This window comes from Phytophthora infestans, genomic scaffold, assembly GCF_000142945.1.
Source record: "Phytophthora infestans T30-4 supercont1.43 genomic scaffold, whole genome shotgun sequence".
Classification (NCBI taxonomy): Eukaryota; Oomycota; class Peronosporomycetes; order Peronosporales; family Peronosporaceae; genus Phytophthora; species Phytophthora infestans.
In genome coordinates, this window is record NW_003303716.1 from 305250 (window position 1) to 328061 (window position 22812).

Here is a 22812-nt window from a genome sequence, read left to right on the forward strand (position 1 = left end):
CTGTGCGGTTTGCGCTGGTCTTGGCCGAATCGGAGTTTTAGAGAAAGTGCTATCTGTCCGTGATGGCCGAAAGTACTACTGTAACAATTCGACGAGACAAAGTTTGCGTAAGTAGCAACGTGGTGGAATTGCTAGGAATTGTCGTGAATTTACAACAGTAAGGGACATTTGATTTCTGGATTTGGACTGGATCTGAAAAAGACTGATTAGAAAATTTCCTGATTTGGAAGCTGCAACTTCTCTGAATTTGTAATCCAGGTTGGGGCATTGTAGTCCGATCAGATTTTGGGAATATCAGAAAGCAATTGAGCTTTCAAATCGTTTAGCTGGACTATACCTGTTTTTAATTTTCAATTAGTTACTGGACTACATGTAGTGAAAAAATCTTTTCGTGAATTGACACAGGACAAATTGTAGAATGCCATCGCTAGGCACACGGAAATCTGTCTTGTGGGAGTCGGACAGTTAAGCGTAAAAGAAGAAGAAACAGAACTAGCAGCTTCCTGTCTTGATACAGCACATTTTGGTCGCTGGTTGCAGTACAACGAAGTACTTACGTGTATCCGCTGTTAATGCAAAATTTCGTATCTTCGTGGCGTCCATAACTTCCGGGTACCTTGAGCTGGCAATTCAATTCAAGTCCTTACGAACGAGACAGTCGACTCCATATTATTGAGTTATTGGGAAGTATTGAAAGAGTTGCATTTTTTTTAAAAGGAATTCTAGCTACAGTACATTACACGTAGTTCCTGCATGTAATTAAGCTGGTCTCCATCACCATATCATGCATTGCACCTTTCGCCAGCGTCACGGATGCGTTCAGGGATTTTCGACACCATGCTTCTTTCTCAGTCGAGCTAGCCATTGCTCCTGTTTGCCTGCCTTCGCTACGTATGTTCTCCTTTTCATGCGTCTTGCCAATGCTTGAAACAGCGACGTTAGGAATCTTTCTTCTTCAATACCATTTCCGTCCGATGCGGGGCTTACGAGACCGCGCAGCAGCCGCCCATCATTCACGTTTACGGAATCGACGGGGTCGAGTGGGGATTTGTTTTTGATAATGGTCTTGAAATTCTTGACCGGGAGTGCGGTGCTACTGGCGTAGAGAGTGGCTAGGAACACCGCCGTGAGGATGTACGTAAATCGCATACTGTTTTTTTCTGCTTGCGGAAGAAAGTTGAGACGGTCTTTTTCAGAATCGGACGCTTGTCGGCGAAGTAGTGAAATGTAGAATGAAGGACCGGTTTACTTTGTCAACAGAATGACATTTCTTTAGGATAACGAACCACATATTTGTCAATGGGACGACAGCGAATCCTTCAGTACAGTGCTAGGACTATAATCCCCATCCTAGGGATGACAAAGTATGCGCTCAGTATCCAAAATTAGCGTATTTCTTTCCACGTCCACACAACATGTTTCAGCGAAAGAAAATCGCTGTATTCCAACAAGTGCCCCTTTTATAAGGACAAAACTCAAGTCAGTACGATGAAGTCTGCCAGACAAAAGCGACTTACAGTAGGCTGATACAGAAGTGCCAATATTTGTCGTGAAGGAATTTGATTGATCTTAAATAAAAGCTGATACTCGCTCATGATTTAGAGCTATCGTTGGCAAAATAATGGCCTAAATGCATGCCCTGAAAGCAGCTAAGAGGTTTTTTGATACTTTTTTGGAAAGCCCTCTTATATTTTTCGATTATAGTGTACCTGTTCATAATGATATGTAGGTGGGGGCGGGATATACGAAACTTGAAAAATTTACGTGACAAAACACATGTTGCGTCACTCTAAACTAAGCCGGATGTAATTGAGTACTGAAATACTATATACAGTATTTTGCATCCATACGGCTAAGGTTAGAAACCTGTTTGGTCACGCAGAAGTACTACATGTGGTTGTAATGTAAGCCGTAAGCTGAATTAACTGGTATCGGGCCACATTTCAATTATACAATACTAGTCTTTCGCATCCACACGGCTGGAGCTTATAGAGTGACTAAAACCTGTTCGGTCACGCAGAAGTACTACATGCAACCCCGGACGAGGCTCGTCAAGAGCAGGTGAGGAGCACTGCTCCCGCAAAAATCGAAGGAGCAAAATATGTAGCGGCTCTGCTGCGGATTCAGTGCTCGCTGCGAAAATGCGTGTTGACGGTGGAGATTGGTTTCTCGAAGAAACTTGCTGGTTTCTTACATATTCTATTGCTTAATTTGAATTTGATGAGCTGAGTTAGGGGTACCAAGAAGATTGGCATCCTGCAACGTTATATTCCTGCAGCTCAACGTCGTTGGCTACAACATAGCAATGCTATGTTGTATGCTATTAGCATACATATTGTGCTTTTCAATAATTTGTTTTTTTCACTTAGCTTCATCGTCGATTTACAATAAGATGAGGTCGTTTTATTCGCTGTTTTATCGAGATCCACTAAAAGGCAAATCGATCTAGCTAAAGAGGCCAATAAATTGAGCTACGACAGGCTATATCGAGTGCACAAGATGAATTTCGAGGCAAATCCTATCGATCGCCTTTAAAGCGATCATTTTTACGTGTTTGAAAACGCAATTCGTGCGCAGATAAAAGTCTGCATTTCATTTTGTGTATGCCTTTGTGCGCCATAAAACGGAGCGGCATTCTAGCAGCATAGCACAATAGTTCTTTAAACCCGGTATTTAAATTACTGGTACCGGTATGCAGTAGTGGTATTCCTGATGTACAGGTACCGGTTTTGTAACTCGACCAGACTGGCCGGGTAAAGATATGTAAATCCACTGCCCTTTGGACCAAAGACCAAAGTTTGGTAATGGCAAATCGCATGAGAGTCAGTACATCAAAATGACCGAAGTTTACAATAACTTGACCAGTATTTCGCTTCAAATTATGGTACGAACAACGAAAGCCAAGATGTTGGCACGCATATTAAAATTTTAAACCTAAGGAAAGAAAAATGCAAAGGACACTTCGCCAAGTTCAGTGCCCACCCAAATCCCTTACGTCAGTAATTTTCCCTTAAAACGCACAAACTCCACCATATTTTTTGGCTACATACACAATCAATCACCCACATCCAAAATTGGGCCCACTAACGCCTGCTGCTACTGTTAGAATCAGAAGAAATGAATATAATTAAAAGGTTAATGGTCCGATGTTAATTCACAAGCTGAGAATTGAGTGGGAATTGGACTTTTTGATCGACGAAGTAAAGGCTAATGTTATCGGTAAACACCGATTTGTTTGAAAGCCTAGTATTTCCGACTTTTGAGCCGGGAATTGGGGGTTAGACATGAATGTGGCCATACTCGAAAATCTGCAGCTGGAAACCCTGCTGTAATGCGACACACGATCTCAGTACTGTATATATTAGAAGTACCCTTAATGGTATAGTGTTATATTTGTTTTTTACCTTTATGTTGTATGCAAAAACCATTAATATCACTAGTATTCGTAGTACGAATACATGAAACGGGTGAGGCTGCCTAGGATGTTTGCAATTCATCACTAAAGACGTTGTGTTTCCGCTTCTGAGGGACAAAACGGGCAACACAGACATCGTTTTTATTTTTCAACCGATTAAACAAGATGGCTCACTTAGCGGCCGTACCAGACATGAGGGTACAGCGTTGCTAGTTTTATTTAATCTCTTTTTCTAATAAATAGTCATTGTAACGAACCAGGTATTTACTCTGTTACTTGCTTACACTATAGTGTTGAGGAAGCTCGCAATAGGACGACTGAGTCTTAGGTTTTAAGAAAAAAATCAACTCTGACTTTATTTTAGGACCAAGGCAACAGCCCTGGCCACTCAAGGCACGTTAGTCCAATTGGCAAATAATGGGTCTGGCTCCCCATATATCAGCCAATGGCATGACAGCATTTCAGCACACGCTAGTCGTGAGCTGATGCACCTACTTATGTAAAGAAATCTTCCTACTTATGTAATGGAGGGGCCCATTACAGTCATTGTCTCGGAGCGCACACGTTTCACTGCGAGGGTTTGGATTCCTAGTTCAAGGTGCTTGGTCCACATTGGACATGTTCACAACCGATTATTCGTAGACTGATGGTCAGACTGATCGTGGGAGCCGCGTTATTAAGGACATCCTCCGAAGCGTATGCGCTGAGGCGCCGAAACGCTGCAGCTCGATGCTTGCACTCGTCAATCTTGCATTAAATAATGCGTTTAATGCCTCGCCAGGCTTTACGTCGCTCTATGTGAGCTTCGCGTCACTCTGACGCAGCCACCCAGTGGTTTAGGGCTTAGTGGAAAAAAATAACCGAGCAGCTTGCTCTCAGCCCTGGTACAGCTCGCGAGCACGTCGATGACTTCGTCTCGCTAAAACTTAGCTGGATGCGTCAGGTACGCGACTCTACGGCAGATAGCATGGGCGTACAGAAGAAGCAAGCAGATGTTCGGACAGATGCAATATGGAAGAAGCTAAGGCTGGTTATATTAAACCTATCTACACGTGAAGTATCTACAGTCTTCAAGGCTAAACTGAGATATCAATTCATTGGACCGCTCAAGGTTGCTGGCAAGATGGACCTGGCGTACACAGACAACCTTCCGAAGAAGACATGTGACTGCAACAGGAAGTATTGGATATGCAGAGCGAAGACGGCGAGCAGTACAGCGAACCGAAGTCTCGCGACGAATCACCAGGAAGGACGAATGACATGGCTGGGGTGAAGGAAACAGCGGGTTTGAATAGGATAAATCATATCAGCGAGGACTACCCGGACGACTCACACAATACAGATATGGGGCTCAGACATGAAAAATTGGCCCAACTGAACGGACGTTTGGAGTGAGATCCTCAGTGGAACGATCTCTACCCGGATCAGTGGTGGATCGAGATGATAGTCAATGGGGACCTAAAAGGACCCGTGTACGATACAAGTCTACACGGACGCATGTCAAGATAGTCACCCTGTGCTCTACTGGATAGTAAATAGGCAGCTTGTGTATTAGGCGCGCATAATTTGGCAGTAGTAGCCTCCAGGAAGGGGCAAAAAAAATAACCTGGTCACCAGGGCTGATGTATATACCTTGCCGGATTTGCCCCTAAAGAATACCAAACAAATTGGATTTTGGGGTCGACATGGAAGAAAACGACTTCATCGACGTCGTTCTCGGCTTTATCTAGTCCAATTGTGGCTCTTTTGATTGGGTACCCTTAACTTGCGATTCGTTCTTTAGCTGATTTGTTTTTGTTTTTGTTTGCCGTGTATCTAACAAATTAAACGTTTAATATTAATACTTGTAGACCCACATTAAGACGACCAAAGCGCGCAACTGCTGCTTCCTCGAGGTTTTACCATTTCACGCAATAGCCTCGCGAATTCAGATTCGGGTTTGCGGGGCGGAAAAGACGATGATGTGCCAAACTAAGCAAAATGAGCATTTTGATTATATTTTATAGGAACCTTCAATTTCATGATCCATTCAATAGCGGTAAAAGCTAAAAGGTCCAAAATTATATTTGAACTTGAAACCTAGAGTCTCAATTTATTGTATATTATTGAACAGCCCTGAATCGCTAAAAATACCCTGTGCTGTAAATGCCAGTACTTTCAAAAATGGTTCGCAAGGCTGAGCGTCACCGACCCACTCTCGAGATTATAAGGCACTGCGATGGCTCGTTTTCTCATTTCGCCCTGCATCTTTGCTGGTTTGGATTCCTCATTCTACACGGATTTTGCCTGGCTTATTTCTCAACGATCGCCTGGTGCTACTGGAATCTGTCGGGGACGTTTCTAGACGTCTGGCTAAACTACTACCACCTTGGCCTCGGTACGAAACACTACTATTTGATCGCGATTGTCCACGGATGTCTCGCTGCAGTTCACTTGACCTACTTAGTATGGATGCTCGGCTGGTCTGTCAAGAAACGAAAACTTGTGATCGCTGTTTTTAACGTGTTCGGTAGTCCAAACAAGCATCAAAACGACAAGAAGAGCAGATTTATTAGCCGGATCTACCACGCCACTCTCGCTCAAATGGGGGTATTAGACGTAGACGGACCGTATTTTGATATAGTATTGCTGCTTCGAGAAATCGTGGAGACTGCGCTTCAGACCCAGCAAGCCTATCGTATGAGTGTGTTACTGCCACGTGCAGAGTTAAACAGAGGATACGCTGCGATGCTGGTAATCAACTGCTGGAGTACAGCTCTCGTATATTCTATGTTCCATTTGGATGTCACGAAACGGAGGCTTGTAGCTGTACTGGCGGACTGTGCACTTGATCTGGTAACATCAATGGGGATTACAACAGTGCTATTGGCGATTTATTATCCAGATTTCGATTCCGAGCTTACTGGTTTCCCGCCCCACAAATGGTACGAGGACGTCTGGATCGTTCACGTATTGAGTGAGTTTCAGATTCTGCTAGTAAGCTCGTGGGGAGATTTAATCCTGCGCGTGGTGTTCGCTCTAAGTATGATCAGCAACATGAACAATATGAAGAAATTGCTGAGTATGAAGATGCCAAAGCGACAGTCAACCAAGCTCAAACATCAGGTGACAGTCGTGATGCCGTTGAATCCTTCTCGATCCGACGTCACGGATTCTCGTACCCAGAGCAAGTTAGATCTTGTCGTGGCTTCGGAATCTCGAATCACGCAGATACTATTCTTCGTATGGGGTCTTGCGATTCTTGTGCTTCACTTGTATGCCGAATCCATTCCTAAACTGCCACAATGTAAGATGCAAGTGAAGCCGTGGCTTATCACGGAGCCGTCGTGTTCTCTGTTGGTGTTTGATTGCTACGAATCGAAAGTTTGTGGCCAAGCGAGCGAGTTTATCGGTCAGTGGAGCCAATTTGATCGAAAAACTACCAATCGCGTGGTGATACGCCACTGTCCTAAGCTCGAAATGCCAGAGTTACTAACTGACTTTTCACGAATGGAAGTGCTCAAGGTCTACAATTCCACCATCTTAAACTGGAACGATAGCGCTGCACTGACACTATCCTACCACCCTAATATTATAGCACTCTATCTGGTACGAGTAAATCTGCCTAATGGTGAGCTACCGGCTGGTCTGCTTAGTGACGATTTTCCACAATCTCTGGTAGATATCGAGCTCTGTGCTACAAATCTACGCTCGTTGCACGAGGATTTCGATTTGAAATGGCCTAAAATCGCAAGTATTTATTTAGAGAGATGCGAGTTCACTGAAGTTCCAGAGTCGTTGGCGAGACTTGCGCCAGTGGATCTCTCGCTAGCAGGAAATCCAATCACAGCTCTGCCATCCTCGATATTTAAGGAGGGGGTTGGCTACTTCCACGTTGGCAGTACCCTCATCTCTGAGCTTCCTGCTAATGTTACCGACATATCCAGCTTGGTTGTACTGCGAGTGGATAACACGACGATATCGTTCTTCTGGGATTGGATCGACCCTCTAGTTGAACACAGTGATCCTGTGGTTTCTGTTATCCACCCGATCCTTGCTACCAATACCCCGTACTGCACAGATCTTCGGCGAATTTATAGCGGCAAGCAGACGACGTTCTCAGCGCCTTGGAGGGATGGACAGTCTAGTGTTTTATCGAACGCATCAGCGGAGAACTGGCCTCTTCTTCAAGTAGCAGTGGCTTGTGACCCGTGGCCAAGCACATGGTACCCTCTCGATTTTGAAGATATTTACAGTGGGATCCAAGACAATTAGATATCTTTAACGCTGAGAGGAAAGCTGTAGGAAGCGAGTATACTGCCACATCAGAGAGTTGCTATCATTGTACCGTAAATTTTTTGGCCTTGGAGTCATCATATCCGAGTCGCATGTACACTGTACATTGTACAGTATCGGGTTCAGATATGGATCGGAAAGGTTTTGAATCCGAATCTCACGGATCCTTGTCCGACAACAATACTGGGTCTTACGTACGAGTCCAGAATCGATCCCGTAGAGAGGGAGAGTACTGACATTTTAGAAGTGGCACAGGTGGAGATTTCCTAAGACTTTGATGCTCGGGTTTTAGCTAAGATCGCACTGAAAATATTTTATTCTGGTTTGGGGACTACTGCATTTCCTTTTAAAATCACCACCACGTGTTTGTCACTACTTCACCACTTTGGCTACAGCAAATTGTGAAGCAGCATGCCATCTGTACCAGGTGAGATACTCTCTGGATCTGCCCAACTCCGGCACTTTTGAAATATGAACCGTTGTTGCTCTACTCGTCTCAACGAGGCCAACTATTTCATAAGGTTTTATATGATTTCACCGGACTAAGAGATACAGTATCAGCTAACAATCTTCATTAAAGTTTTCTATTGGTATTTATACTTGCTGAAGCTTAAGATAAATACTAAAAAAAACTTGAAACTGCAGCAGGATGAAAATGTTATCTTAATTTGCAGCACAGCGAACGGAATGAGCCGGACTGCTCCATGGTCCACCTCTCGAGGAAGTCGCAATCTTCAACTCTCGCTCTGTGGATTCACGTGCTGGTGGCTCGCCATTCTCGGTATCCATCTCGTGACGTGTGTATACAATGTCGTGTACGCGAAGCTATACTGGGGATTCGATTTAACGCTCTTCTCCGTTTTCCTCGAATTCAACAAAATCGGAATGGATAGGCAACATTTTCACATAATCGCGTACGTTTACATGGCATTAGCTACCATACACGGTATGTGTGCGGTGCTCATGATTGCTGGCTCATTGTGGTATCGTAAGTTGGTGTTCGGGCCAAGAAAGAGGAACAGAAAGTCGACGAACGTTAAAACTAAGCACGAAACCTTCAAGGATGTCGGCATATCCGCTAGTGCTCAGCCAGCTCCTCCAGCTCGAGTCGTACGTTTTCTTTCGGCTGCGTACCACAGACTTGGAAGTCATCACGGCATACTGGGCGTAAAAGGGGAGCATTTTCATATTGTTCTCATCTGTCGAGAGATCGTTGAGCTGTCCCTACAAACAGCTCAAGCTATCCGAATGAGTAAATACCTGCCACGAATACTGTTAAACCGGTTTTACGTGACTCTCCTTGTGATCAATTGTTGGTCGTCTCTGTTCGCTTATTCTCGGTGGTTCTGGCGAGATGAAGCACGTCGTCGGTTCGCAGCAATTGTGAGCGACTGTGTACTGAACTTGATGACTACAATGGGAGTATCGCTCATAATAATGACGAGTTATGTCCACGAATATGACTTCAATGACTTCGATTGGCGACTACTGGACGACGACGCATGGGTTTCTCAAATGCTGAACGAAGCTCGAGTGGTTTTGGTCATGTCGTGGTCAGATCTACTCACCCGTGCATTTTTCTCATTAAGTTTAGTTGCTACTACTGCCGACATGAAAGAATTATTGCACAGTCCCCCAGGACGCAGAAATCGAGGCACGAATGCTGTTGGACCTAACGTAAGCGTAACAAATAATTCCAACGGACCAGATGGAGGACTTATAGGCCCTGAAAGTCCGAGGAACAAAGACAAGTTTCGGCTGGTAATCCGACAATCTTCGTACAAATCTACAGGCTTCCGAACGCGTTTCGGTCGAAAAATACTTCAGGGGATTCATTACGCATTCGGAGTGTGGGGTGTCGTTGTATTAGTGCTGCACGTACACGCTTCGATGCAAACCCCGTTGTTTGAATGCAACCCCAAAGTTTACCCGATGGCTGGTGCTCTACCCTCGTGTTACACCGTGACTTTCGATTGTTACTGCATGGGAATTTCTGGTTTGAAAGGAGAAGTAACGAGTGAGTGGGACGGGTTCGACCGCAGCACAACAATGAAGCTCCGTATTCTGCATTGCCCATCTCTAGAGGTACCGACCAGCTTCCAAGACTTTAGCGGACTTGAAGATCTTCTAGTGTATAACTCGACCATCTTGGATTGGAACGATGAAGCCGCATTATCGAACGCTACCCATCCAGAGATGAAGCAAATGATCTTTCTCCGCGTGAATATGACGAATGGAACTCTTCCTCAAGGCTTTCAATCGTTTGATTTCCCAGCGTACCTGTTCCAAATTGTTTTTTCTGAAACAAATTTGGAAACTCTCCCTGATGATCTAGACGCCAAGTGGCCGGCTAGCTCGGTCATTCAGCTAGAGAACAGCCAACTGGCTACAGTTCCATCAGGTCTCGTTCGCTTACAACCGTATTATCTCGCGTTAACTGGAAACCCGATCACTAGTGTCCCATCTGAACTTTTCAAAGGGAATATTCAGTTCATATTTCTGGGACGCACAAAAGTCAACAAGTTACCAGGAAATGTGACGCCAACAAGTTTGTCGGTTTTAGATATCACCAACACAAACATCTCGTACTTCCCTTCCTGGATTGATCCGCTTGTGGAAGCCACACTTGATGTGTATCCAACGATAGTAGCTGGTGAGTCTACGTACTGCTTTGATCTGGGAAATATCACGAACGGAGTCACCACCGGTTTCAGTGCTACATTTCAGTCGGAATATTCTGCAATGCTGATGAACGCGTCAAAAGCAAATTGGGAGGTGCTGAATCAGGCAGTCGACTGCACACCACCTCTTTTAAAGACCCAGTTTTCACAGGATTACTTTGATACGATGTATGGACTAAGGGCGCGGTAATAGGGATATTACTTCAGTGTGGTTGAACTTGCACTACAAGTACAAACAGCCAATCGACTAACTGTAAAACGCGCATGCACCTGGCAGAACCCGCGGATCAATCTCAAAGTTGACGGACAGTTCCGAATACATAAAAGCTAAGCATCAGGACAGATCTTGTTGTTGAAGTTCACGGATTCGAAGATAAAAAACATTCTTCGATGTGTACAAGAGGCCTGTTTTCATCATTATTGTTGTTTTCCGTCCATATTTTCTCCGATAAAGGCACCTCCCCATTCGTCGACAGGTTCCCCCATCTCACCAAGATCCCACCCCACAGAACCGGCTATCCCAGGGAGCGTTTTTGCATGCAAACTTGGACGCGAAGTGTTGATTCAACACTGTTGAATGGCCAGAGTGTTGCTTGAAGTGAGTTGTACAGTCCAAGAGCTCTAACACTGTGAATCGGGAGACTCCATTGTGAAGCTCTTCCGGTGCTGCACAGCTCGGTAAGGCAGAGGCCGGTGACAATAAAGAACTGTGGATGCGTTCGTGTTTCGAACAAAACACGGTGTGTTGGCCATCATTTGCTTTGTGGCCCTCACCGTGAGGGGCCACAAAGCAAAGCGTGAGGCTCATGTTCCAATATATCGCCTCGTTAAGTACTGTGGCCGTACTTCAATCAGTTCCGACTAATCAGGACATCGATTTAGCAACGTAGTGAAGCCATGTATCAGCCAGCAGGCATGCATTTCGTAGTTTTTTTACATTCAACGTTCTCAAGTTCGAGGTTTTATTCTCACGTTGTGCGGCTACCACGGATAGTTGCAGCGGCTTCGATCACATGAAGGTCTCGGTGGCAATCATCCACACGACGCAAAAGAGCACGCTCACGCAGGAGCGACGTCACAGATATAACTAGGCGAACGAGGTCTAGCAAGCCCCAATCAAATGTCGTTGACGCGCTACGTCGGGATTCTCAAGCTGAGCTCGCCATTCGTCGACAGATACTGGCTGGTGATGGGGCACGTTGCAACAAAAACGCAACAACGTGCAAGACCTCATCCATATTTAAGGATCATTATTGCGCCACAAATAAGTGTGGGTGCGAAACGCGCTGCCGTACATACTTCTGGAAAGGGGCGCTAGAATGACCGATACGTATAAATAACCTCTTGTGCTGAGGTTATGCGATCCACTTTTTAAAGGAGCAACCTTAATAATGGAAGATATTTGAAAAAAAACTCGTATGGTATTGTGCGTGACATCTTCTTGCTCTCATCCTAGTGAGAAATACACAGCTCTTAATTGCGCAAACAATGGTACCGGTATCACGAAGAGAAGCATTAATACCGCTCAGGTCACAACAAATGTACAGTACATGTAACTGTTGTACATGTAATTTCTTTCGCTATTACAACACATGTACCCTCCATTTTGCCACATTCAGGTGCCTAATTGCAGCTACATCACGTAAAATGTGGAGCCCATTTCGGTGATGGGCGTGTCAAGAGGTGGATGCGATCAGTGATGTCTGGCCAGACAGAGCCGTGTCAGTCTCTGATGCGCAAATGGGCACTTTCAAGTGCCATGAACTCCTCCGTTTCATTCCGCAAACTAACCGTCATTGCACACATGAGCAAAGCTTCGTCTGGAGGCTTGGGCTTCAGTATCCCTCTCATGGCCATCCACGGAGGTGGAGAGAGCGAGAATCGGATGCTCACGCCCCCTCCGTCCAGCGATCTGGACTCGGCCTCGCCTCGCACTGACGCGAGTTGGCCCTCGGACGACGAACTCAACGAGATGGTACTGCGGAAGACCAAGAAACGCTCCAACTCGAGCGCGTTTTCGACCGAGGGCATGAGTGCCGAGGCCATCAAGCAACACAAAGCGCAACGTCGTAGAGAACAAGTGCGTGCAGCTTCACGTCGATGTCGCGATCGTCAACGGAAAGAGACGGAGGATCTCCGCACCAAAGTCTTCCAATTAGAAGAGTTTATCACCCACACGAGACAAGCTCATGAGTGGGAAATGAGGCAACAACACGAAAGACTTCAAACGTTGCAGCACGAGAATGAGTTGCTGGCTCAACAACTAGCAGCGGCAACTACCGTACACGACATTGAGCCAGTGCCACTGGACAAGTTGGAAGACCGTACCTTACCAGACGATCTTGTGGAGTGTATTGAAGGTGATACACCGCGTCACTGGAGCGAGGAGCTGGTGCATCTCGCGGTGGAGGACACGACCCGCCAACTGGTGACAATGTTGGAGTCCGAGGTCGAGCCAGTGAAATCTCCGGTTATTTTTGGCTGGCAATTTGACTTTTGGTGCCAAGGTGACAAATATTACGGTCGCAATCGAAAATTCTTCCCCAATGTCACCGCACTAGAATTGGGTAAACGTATGCAAATGGTCGACCCACAACGAGATCGATTTTCTTTCAAAGCACAGATCCTAAATTTTGCCTCCCCACACACACATTTTCTAAAGGTGTAGTATCCACACCGTCCGCATGCAGAATATTTCATGTGCACCTCGTACGAGGGTACATGCATGCTCTCCGGAGTCCGGGATAGATGCCGACGTCTTCCTCATGAGAAGCCGATCCCTTTCAAAACTCCCTATACCGATCAGGTTTGTGCCTACCGTAGCCTAAGCTAGATTATATTCATCCAATATAGGCATATTTAATTGCCTAGTTTCTGATAAAAGACCTCAAAATAACAAACTATGCTCTGACATAAACATGTACAAACCGATACTTGATTTTCTATCGGTTTAGACAGGTATCACGGCGCAGCGACGCAGTTTCAAACATATCTTCAGAGCGGACAGCCGAGCCAGGTGCTGGTGGCGGAAGGAGACGACACAAGTCGAGTTGCATTGTCAGACACGCACGAGCGATGGAGCAGCAGCAGGTCGCGGAGTCGGAGGCATCTCTTGCCGTGGACGTGAAGGCGGAGGCCGAGCCGGAGCCGCAGCTCGATGCTACCGTGGGGAGCCCCACAGACGACGCAAGTAAGAACAAGAAGAAGAAGAAAAAGAAGAAGAAAAACCGACGAAAAAGTTTGGAGAAGGTGGAGATTGATGACCTCAAGGGAGACAAGTCGGACCCTGAAGGGGAGGAAGCGACCAACCAGGACGAGACTGAAGTCACGGACGAGAGCGAAGAGACTACAGTGGCGAGTACAGTGGCCAATGAAACTGCAGTTGAGAGTACCGTAGCGGAGAGTACCGTGGAAACTACCGTGGAGAGTGTCGTAACGAAGGAGAGTACCGTGGCCGAAGCGAGTACTGCAGCGGAGGGTAGTACCGAAAAAACTACCGTGGAGAGTACCGTGACTGAGGAAAAAACTGTCGTGCTCGAAGAGAGTAAAGTGGATGAGGACGCTACAATGACTACGGAAGCTAAAGTGGCGAGCACCGACGGTACTGTTGCCGACGACACTACCGTACACAGCACCGTGACCGAGAAACGTTCTATTGAGAGCAACACAGTGGAGGAGCATCTAGAGCCCTCCAACCAAAGCCAAGAAGCTGAAGACGACGTGTCTCCTCCCAATCTCGAGCGAACATCGTCAATAGATACGCTCAAGGCGACGGGGACGAAAGCTGTGGGCTCATTGTTCTCAAGGTTCAAAGTGGGACGCAAGAAGCCTCTCCCAAGTCGCACCGACTCGGCCGCACAATTGGAGCTCGTAGTACCGTCGCCCGTGAAGACGGCCGTCAAGAAACTCGAAATCCCTGAGGACAAGAACTTAGACGACCTGCCTATGCGTACGAAGAAAGATTTCTTCGTTGAGGGCGAGCAGAGTGTCCATGTGAGTACCGAGAAGGACAAATACGACGCCCTGGAGAAGCAGAGGAAGGCGGAAGACCCCGAAATCGCTGCTCGACGTACTCCACCGGCAAGCTCGAGGTCGAATACAGAGATACAAACGCAACTTGAAGCTGCCAAGCAGCAGATCGAAGCCATGGAGACTACCGTGGCGGACACGGAGAGCACAGTAGTCGACAGTTCGACGGAAGTTAGTGTCGATGAAACGATTAAACCTGCTGAAATACCAAGCCACGACGCAGTAGTCTCAGTGGAGAGTACCGAGCCGAAGACGACCGATGTGGAGGACGGTACTACCGTAACTGAGGCCACGAAGCCTGCATCATTGCAACTAGAGCTCGACCTTGAACTGCGTGACGACGTCGCGTCGACTGCACACGCCGACTTGTTGTCCGTAAAGATTACGCCTCCAGCGTCTGAGCTTCCTGCTGACACTACAGCACCCGCTAAGCCAGAGAAGATGTCGCCAGTCAAGAGTCTCGCCAGTCGCTTTGAAGGCAAACGCGAGCAATCTCTCGACACCTTAAAGTTTCGCACGGTACGCGAGTTCTTCCCGACGGAGCGCAGTATCCGCGTGGGCGCCGAGAAGCAGAAGTACGAGGCACAAGCGCTGAAGGCCAAAGCGGAGGAAGAAGCCAAGTCCAAGTATAAATTAACTAGCAAGTCTGCAGCTGTCGATTCTGTGACGCTAGCTGCCGAGACGGACGGCTATACGACGCCCGACGCAGCGTCCAGTAGCAAGAAAATGAGCTTCGACGACGGCTATTCGTCGGCCGATTCCGCCAGTAAGTTCAGTGACGAGGCTCTGACGCCTGTCAAGAGTATCGCTAGTCGCTTTGAAGGCAAACGCGAGCAATCGCTCGACAGTCTCAAGTTCCGCACAGTCCGCGAGTTCTTTCCAGAGCAGCGAAGTGTTCATGTGGGCGCGGAGAAGGCGAAATTCGAGGCCATCACGAAGCAGCAGGAGGAAGCGAAAGCTGCCGAGCGGAAGACGAAACACGTCGTGGCTTTGACTACAGAGAAGAGCGATAGCAAGGAGAGCGAAACCGAGATCGAGACGTCGCTGGCTAGTGCTGCTGAGCCACAAGTGACGAATGTTGTCGACGCTGACGAGAGTGCGACAGCGATGGATGGTCAAGTGGAGACAACAGAGATGGACAAGACGACTGTTGTTGTAGAGGAGACGCCTGCTGTGTCTTCTGAGCACCAAGTGGACGATGTCAACAGTACGGAGCTGGATGTCGCTGTTACCAGCGAGGATGCTGTTGTGACAGAGGACCAATCGCTTGCCAAGGATACGGAAGCTACTGTCCCGATTACCAGTGATGACATTGCGGTGAGTGAGGAGGTAAAGGACGAGGTTGGTGTTATAGAGACTGTGCAGAAGGAAGAGGACGTTGGTGATACAAAGCAAGAGACGTGTACAGCTGCTGATCCCTCTGAAGACCCCGTTGAGACAACGATTGAATCTGTCGCCGAGCAGGTCAGCGTCGAGGAAGCGGAGATGGTTCAAGGGCGAGATGACATTGCTGAAGAGAAAAGTATAAGCGAGTTGGTTGAGTTGGATCTTAGCGTCCAAGAGACGCTGCGTATCGAGTCTGCAGTCACTTCTAGCGACGAAATTGCTGCTGTCAACACCGAGTCGACTGCTCTAAACGTACAGCCTACCGACGCTCTAGAATTCGTGGAGGAAAGTCGGCTAAAAAGTGCCGATAAAGCGCTTGTCGACGTCGATCGGGACGATGTCGACCCTCCTCAAGTCCACTCGAGTCAAGGACCCAAGTCCAAGCGCGCTCTTCTCACAACGGAGCGGTCGTTTGTGATGGAAAAAGACGAGACCATTGAGACGGAAGATACGGTCGTAGTAGGCGAACGCCCCATGACGGACGGAGAAGACGAGTTCGAGCTGCTGTCACCGACTAAAAGACGTCCAGCTCACGAGTTATTCGATGCGACCCCGTCCAAGAAGCAGCTGAAGAAGCAAAACTCGGCTCCAAAATTGACTCGCAAGGTCTCGGTAGGCTCCGTGGGCTCGGCCAAATCTTCGTCCTCCCGAACTACAGTCCCCGTGCCGATGAAACGTGCGTCCATCACGGCTCCTACTGCGTCGTACAAGGCCAGACAAGCGGCCGAAGCGGAGGATCACAAGGCGGCGCAGTTGAAGAAACACGGCTCTGCCTCCAAGCTCAAGGGAACGGTAGCGTCTCCCACAGTCCCGATCCCAATGAAGAAAGCGTCCATCTCAGCCCCCACAGCCTCGTACATGGCGAGAAAAGCAGCAGAAGGCAAGCAGCAGTCGAAGAAGAGCGACACTGGCGTCATGAAGCCTCGTCCTACCGTCCCTGTGCTCATGAAGAGAGCGTCCATCACAGCACCGACTGCTTCCTGGCAAGCCAGGAACGTTCCGGATCAGTCTTCGGATTCTGTTCCGAAGAACCTTGCTTCCAAGCCTTCGCCTACTGTTCCTGTAGCGCCAAAGCGTGCATCATTTATGACATCTACAGCCTCGTTCAAGGCTAGGAAGACTAGTGATGCGGTTGAAATGACACCTCCAGTTCGGAACAAACGGTACGAGAACGTCCGGAGCAAAGTCCGGGACGGGATCCAGTCCGGAACGACCCACTCGACCCACAAGATCACCAAGGAGGAGTTTATCGCTGCGGAACGGCGTAAAAGTCTGGGATCTGCTGGTGTACGCAGCGTATTGGACGTAGTGGATCGTCGAGCGTCGCTCTCGGCTCGCGCAGCTATCGACGGACCGCCAGAGCCGTTTATCCGCTCGGCTGTGTCTCGGAAGAAGCTCAACTCGACGCTGCCTCGGTACTTGGACTACGAGAACTCGTCGGGATACGCGGAACGCGCTCGCAAGCAGTACGAGCGTCGTAAACGTCTGGAAGAGGAGAACGCGGCCAAGTCGGAGCAGCGGCAACGTGAACTGAGGACGTTTTTCAACGACCGACAGCAGAAGTCGATGCTGTCGAGTGCAGAGGAAGTTCGTCGTGGCTTGGAGGCTCACGAGTTCGCGCAGTTGGCCAAGGAGAGCGAACAGGAAGCGCAGAAGGCGCGGAGGAGAGGCCAACAGGGTACGCGACCTACGCGTGCATCGCAACGCGCATTGTCGACTACCTCTGCGTCGTCGTCGCCTGGTGTAGCGTCTCGTACCTCGAACAAGTCGACGGTGTCGTCTGCCTCGGTAGTAGAGAAGGTTGTTGCGGCTGTAGTGGAGACGGCGTCGACTGTCGTAACGGAGACAGTTGACGAGATGGAGACAAAGCAGGAAGGCGTCACGGAGACGGAGGTGCAAGTCCAAGAGGTGGCGACTTGTGTGTCTGTTGTGGACGAGGACCCGGAGCTGAAGAATGTGGCCAAGAAGATCGACTTTGACCAGACCAGTAGCGACAGTGAACAGGTTGTTATCGAGTAGACTTGGCGTTTGTAGTGATGCTTAATGGATGTTAAGTTCGGTACTTTTTGCTATTCTTGATCCTTAAAAACAACGGACGTTCTGAAGTTTTAAATATTTCTTTTTCTTTTTCTCTTGACTATGGGCAACCGGTTAAGTTCTCTTGTCGACTGCGTTCTGGAGTATCTGGATGGACTCTCTGACATGCTGCCAGTGCGTTCGTGGCTGAAATGGCGCTCGGACTCGAAGAAGCAGCTCTTCCAAGAGAAACTTGAGCCTCAGATGGCTGCAGCTCGACACAAGTCCGTAGTGCGTGTGACGAGTTTAGTGGCTCCTGGACCTGACGACATTCCGCATCTCTTCACTACTGCTCGTCCTCTGAACGTGGAGTGGAATCTCTGTGATAAAGTGGACCCTGCCAGACGCGTGGACGTCGTGAGTGACCACAAACTGCTTCGGAAGCGACGTAAAGGCCTGTTTGTGGACAAGAACACGCGACTACAAGTGCATTGTGACACCCGAACGTTGGCGCAGAATGAGCTGGAGATCATGTGCTACCTCTATAACTTCTGCGAGACATACAAACAGCCAGTTCACAGGAATATCGTGCGCTTGCTTGGCTATTATCCCGCTGGAGATCGACTCCACGAGATTATTGAGTTTTGTGAACTTGGCTCGCTTATGAATGCTTACATTGAGAGTCCACAAGAAGGTCTACGTCTTACGTTTTCCCCTTCCGAATCGGAAGTATGTGACGCGATGTTCCAGATCTGTTCCGGACTTCAGTTTCTACACGAACAGGGCATTGCACATGGCAATCTTGGGCTTGAAAATATCTTTGTGACTAGTGACAATATTCTAAAAATTGGGGACTTTGAACATTCCGTGTTTGTGGGGTCAGATAACCAACTCCAGCCGCTATCGAAGCTACCTCCACCTCCTCTGAAAACGTATATCGCACCAGAGGTCGAAGCGTTCAAGCCAGGAGAACGTCTAGATCTTCAGAAAGCCGATGTCTGGTCGGTGGGGATTATTTTCATCTTGCTACTTACCAAGAAGCCGTTGTTTGATGCTGCGCGATTGGATGACAACGGGTTTCAGATGTTCTGTCGTGTGGGACTGCGTTCCTACTTGAAGGTCATGTATCTGGAGCAGTCGGCGATCTGTAAGCTGTCAGATGAGCTTCTGGAGTTTGCGGAGGGGCTTCTGAATTTGAACGCGAGCTTACGGTTTACGATGCGTGAAGCTTTGGCCTCCAAGTGGCTGAAGAACGAAAAAGGCTCTCGGAGGCTTTTGAAGCGGGATAATAGCTTCGCTGTCGCCTCATTACAGGCCGATGCTGTGGCTGCTCACTTAACACGAATGGACAGTAAACTAGAGTGAAACATGCAGTGATTTTACGTGCTTGAATCTGGGCTAGCCAAGCTATCTAGGGAAATAGCTAGCATTGTCATTGTCTTAGATCGTGGCTCTGATTTTTTTTTAATACATTGACGAGTGGGTAGCATACCAAGCAATTAAATGCTGTCACCTGAAACTTCACCGTTTCGTAATTTAACGAGTCGGAAGGATACATCCAACCCAGGCTTTGGAGTCAAATGGATATTATCTCTATAAAAAAGAAGATTTTTTTTTCTTTAAGCTTTATTTTACCCAAATTGCAAAAATAAGTGCTCTGAAAATGGTACGCTTTCACTAGGGATGGGGTCCTAGCTAGCAATATTCACGCAACACTTATCACAGAGCGTACGTAAATAGTCTGTACCCCTAGGGTCTGTATGTGGACTATCGACTCAGGTAACAATCGCGCAATTAAAACCGGGGGCGGGGGGGGGGGCACCGCCAATGTAGTAAATTTGTTTAGGCTGTCCAGCCAGCTAAAGCTGTCCTCCTAGTATAATGTTAATCCTAGCTTAAAAACCAGGGCTGATCAAAATTATAAATACACTAGGATTATCAATTTAATTATTAGTTTCGAGCCATTTATTTCCCCCCAGTAATAATTTTGTGTTTTTAAACTCAATTTAACAGCAGTTGTTAAATTGAGTTTAAAAGCACAAAATTATGTAGTAAATTTGTTTAGGCTGCCCAGCCAGCTAAAGCTGTCCTCCTAGTATAATGTTAATCCTAGCTTAAAAACCAGGGCTGATCAAAATTATAAATACACTAGGATTATCAATTTAATTATTAGTTTCGAGCCATTTATTTCCCCCCAGTAATAATTTTGTGTTTTTAAACTCAATTTAACAACAGTTGTTAAATTAAGTTTAAAAACACAAAATTGAAGCGTTTTAACCCTATCGTTAACGCCATACATTTCTTTTTGAAGAGACACCATACAAACTTCAGGTACAACGGCCTAAAAGGATACTTCAAGTACCTTTCTACAGCACAAAATGTGCGAGGTTTTTGTCCAAATAATATGCAGTTGTAGAGGTTTCGTGCAAAACCGGAGCAGAAGAGTACCCCAAGTATCATTTTGCACTGTCTTTTTTCTGGATAGCGATTGGCTGGAAGCCATCTCAGCCAATTTTCGCTTACGAAATAAAGTCAATAAGGAGAGTACCGTGGCCTACATGACCTCTTGATCCGTGTGGCGTACACAAACTGTGCATCAATTGCACAGCCACCGGAGTTGGACAACCTGGGCGGCGTACCGCTACATCCGCAGACGCAACTCCACTACAACATTTGGGCAGGATCGATGCCAAGTGCAAGCCCGCATCGACGATCGACGGTGTGCTGACCATGCTCAAGAGTGTAATATAAGCCATGTGGATCTATCTACTAACGGCCAGGCCCGAAACGGCCTCCCGCATCGAGGACATTCTCCGGTCTACATAGGGCTGTGGCTTTGTCTACATGAAGCCGGAAAGAATGCATTATCGCTACGTGGGCTTGAGAACCAACCCCCGCCGGTAGGACAGCGGAGTATGCCGGTGAAGAGGCGGTCACAGAGTTCATTCTTCCACCGGATGAGATCTGCATGTTATGCAGTGCAAGGCACACTCGCGTGGCACAAAAATACCGCTTATGATCGCCGACATCATTGAAACGTACTTGACCTACTTGTCAAGAACCAACTCCGGGGTCTACGTATCCTTTCCCTGCCTAGGTGTCAGCGAATTCAGTACTAGATGTGCAGCACAAACTTCTGGGCGCTTGTAGAGCCAATCGGCTCTACCGAGCTCGCTGCGTTGCCATGACTAGTGGCAACAGCTCTATAATTGTTTCTCAATGCGAAACTCTTAACGAGAAGGCTAAACTCGCTCTAGTTTCATTTTCAAGTCGTATTGCGTCGACAAGCGCAGATGCACGTACCCTTACTTCAGATTTTAATTTGTGTATTTTACTCAAAAAATGTATAAGGAAGCTGTGAAGCGATCTTCTAGTGCCACCCAACTTGCATGTGCTTAGTTTCCGTTCAGTCTAGATCATGCAGTCTCCCGTGAAGATGACTCGTGTCGAGTCTGACGACCCGGTCTGTCGTTCAATCTCACACGTGCCAGTGTATAGCGTGTTTAATCAGCCACCAAGCCCAAAGGAGATGCTGTGCCGAAATGAGGGCTCTGACGTCAATCTCAACATGGTGCGCGTATTATACCCTCGTTTTTAAAGCTCTAAGCTATTGATTCTTGTGTAAGCCAGGCCCTTGCGTACTTCACTGTCGGCACTCGCAAGCCTATCGAATTCGACAATTTATATCCCGTTTTCTATTCGCTTGATAACCTTGTACGCTGAGTACGTTTATTATCCGATACTAGTGTCTACGCTGACGCGTTTCGTTGTTAAGGAGCGTGAGCACAGCTTTGGCTCTTATGCCGGAATTGATGATTTCGTTGGGGCCCTCCCAGTGAAACAAATGTACAGTGTTTATACAGGGCTTTATGCCGGCAATCATCACCTTCTTCACGAATACATCATGAAGTTGAGATGGCTTCGATCCTCCATGGAAATTTCGGATGTACGACTCTGAGTTTGAGATCTGTGTCAGTTGAATACAGTGGCTGATTTGTTATCGATATGTATAGATTACTCGCAATCACCTTCACGATCGCCTAGATTTCTTGAAAGTCTACCTTCAGTATACGCGGACCAAGCTCGATGAGCACTTCAAATGCTACAACGACATGAAGGCGGACGAATCTGCTGATAAAGAGTCAATTTACCTTCACAAGAAGGATGAGTTTCACAAAAAGCGTGGCTACACTATTTTTGAGTATCTGAGTATGACCATGAACGTCATCTATGTAATGGCGAAGCAAGCTAACAAGCTTCAATGGCAGCAGAGCCAATGCAACAAGTGCATGTACTACCGGTCATCAAAGTGGCGCAAAAAGAAACCTGTTTTCATGGAGCCTGACACGCTACCTCCTGTAAGATTCTATCGGCGCGAAAGCCAAGGTGTGAGCCCCTCCGAGGTAATTTACCGCAAGCTGCGCGAGAAGAAGTAACGTGGTTGTCTCCACTGTCGATAATGAAACGATCAAATCAAAAGAATGATTTATTGCGTGAGATTACTTCCAGTTATGCCTACCAGCACCTTAGCCTCGCACGAAACCGTCAACTGGATTGGTCTTCTACGCTATCTTTAATAAACTTCACCGTAGCGAGTTCGCAGCGATTCTCAGTAGCTACGATGGTAGCTGGACTCGTATGTGGTAGGCAGCAAGTCGTTCAGCAGCTTTGTAGCCGTCTATGCTAGCGTACTGCGGCTCCTTCAGCGGTTCTTCATCAACTGCATTAAATAAGCACACCAGTAGTCTGACGCTTTTGCCGCTTTGCAGTGGTGGTTGCGTACAACTCTGACGTGCCACGGGACCTCCAGTACATCTGTTTTGCTGACCTTCGTCGGTTCGAAAGCGGATCTGAAATCCTTTGGTGGTCGTAGACGTGCTTGATCCTGAGAAGGCCTTTCTTCACCTTAGCGAAAATGAGGAGCACTTGTATAACGCGCGGAGCGCCTTTCGGCAGCGCTGTGGTGGCATGGCGAGAGCACGAACTTGCCCACTCCTCCTGCACTTCTGC

The 22812-nt window shown here is 47.4% G+C and overlaps 5 protein-coding genes across 5 annotated transcripts; 4 read left to right on the forward strand and 1 right to left on the reverse strand.

Moving 5' to 3' along the window:
* Positions 1 to 819: 819 nt before the first annotated feature.
* PITG_16180 (secreted RxLR effector peptide protein, putative) lies at positions 820 to 1149 on the reverse strand (the record flags this gene model as incomplete). Its single annotated transcript, XM_002897549.1, has 1 exon — positions 820 to 1149. One exon carries the CDS (start codon positions 1147 to 1149, stop codon positions 820 to 822), a length of 330 nt encoding a protein of 109 aa, XP_002897595.1.
* Positions 1150 to 5578: 4429 nt separating this feature from the next.
* On the forward strand, positions 5579 to 7669 carry PITG_16181 (uncharacterized protein; the record flags this gene model as incomplete). The annotated part of the gene is made up of 1 exon (XM_002897550.1): positions 5579 to 7669. The coding sequence occupies one exon, from the start codon at positions 5579 to 5581 to the stop codon at positions 7667 to 7669; it is 2091 nt and encodes a 696-aa protein (XP_002897596.1).
* Positions 7670 to 9739: 2070 nt separating this feature from the next.
* PITG_16182 (uncharacterized protein) lies at positions 9740 to 11462 on the forward strand (the record flags this gene model as incomplete). The annotated part of the gene is made up of 3 exons (XM_002897551.1): positions 9740 to 10343; positions 11027 to 11049; positions 11325 to 11462. 3 exons carry the CDS (start codon positions 9740 to 9742, stop codon positions 11460 to 11462), a joined length of 765 nt encoding a protein of 254 aa, XP_002897597.1.
* Positions 11463 to 12070: 608 nt separating this feature from the next.
* Positions 12071 to 17805, forward strand: PITG_16183 (adhesin-like protein; the record flags this gene model as incomplete). The annotated part of the gene is made up of 2 exons (XM_002897552.1): positions 12071 to 12944; positions 13370 to 17805. The coding sequence occupies 2 exons, from the start codon at positions 12071 to 12073 to the stop codon at positions 17803 to 17805; spliced, it is 5310 nt and encodes a 1769-aa protein (XP_002897598.1).
* Positions 17806 to 17925: 120 nt separating this feature from the next.
* PITG_16184 (protein kinase) lies at positions 17926 to 19167 on the forward strand (the record flags this gene model as incomplete). The annotated part of the gene is made up of 1 exon (XM_002897553.1): positions 17926 to 19167. The coding sequence occupies one exon, from the start codon at positions 17926 to 17928 to the stop codon at positions 19165 to 19167; it is 1242 nt and encodes a 413-aa protein (XP_002897599.1).
* Between the last annotated feature and the right edge of the window lie 3645 nt (positions 19168 to 22812).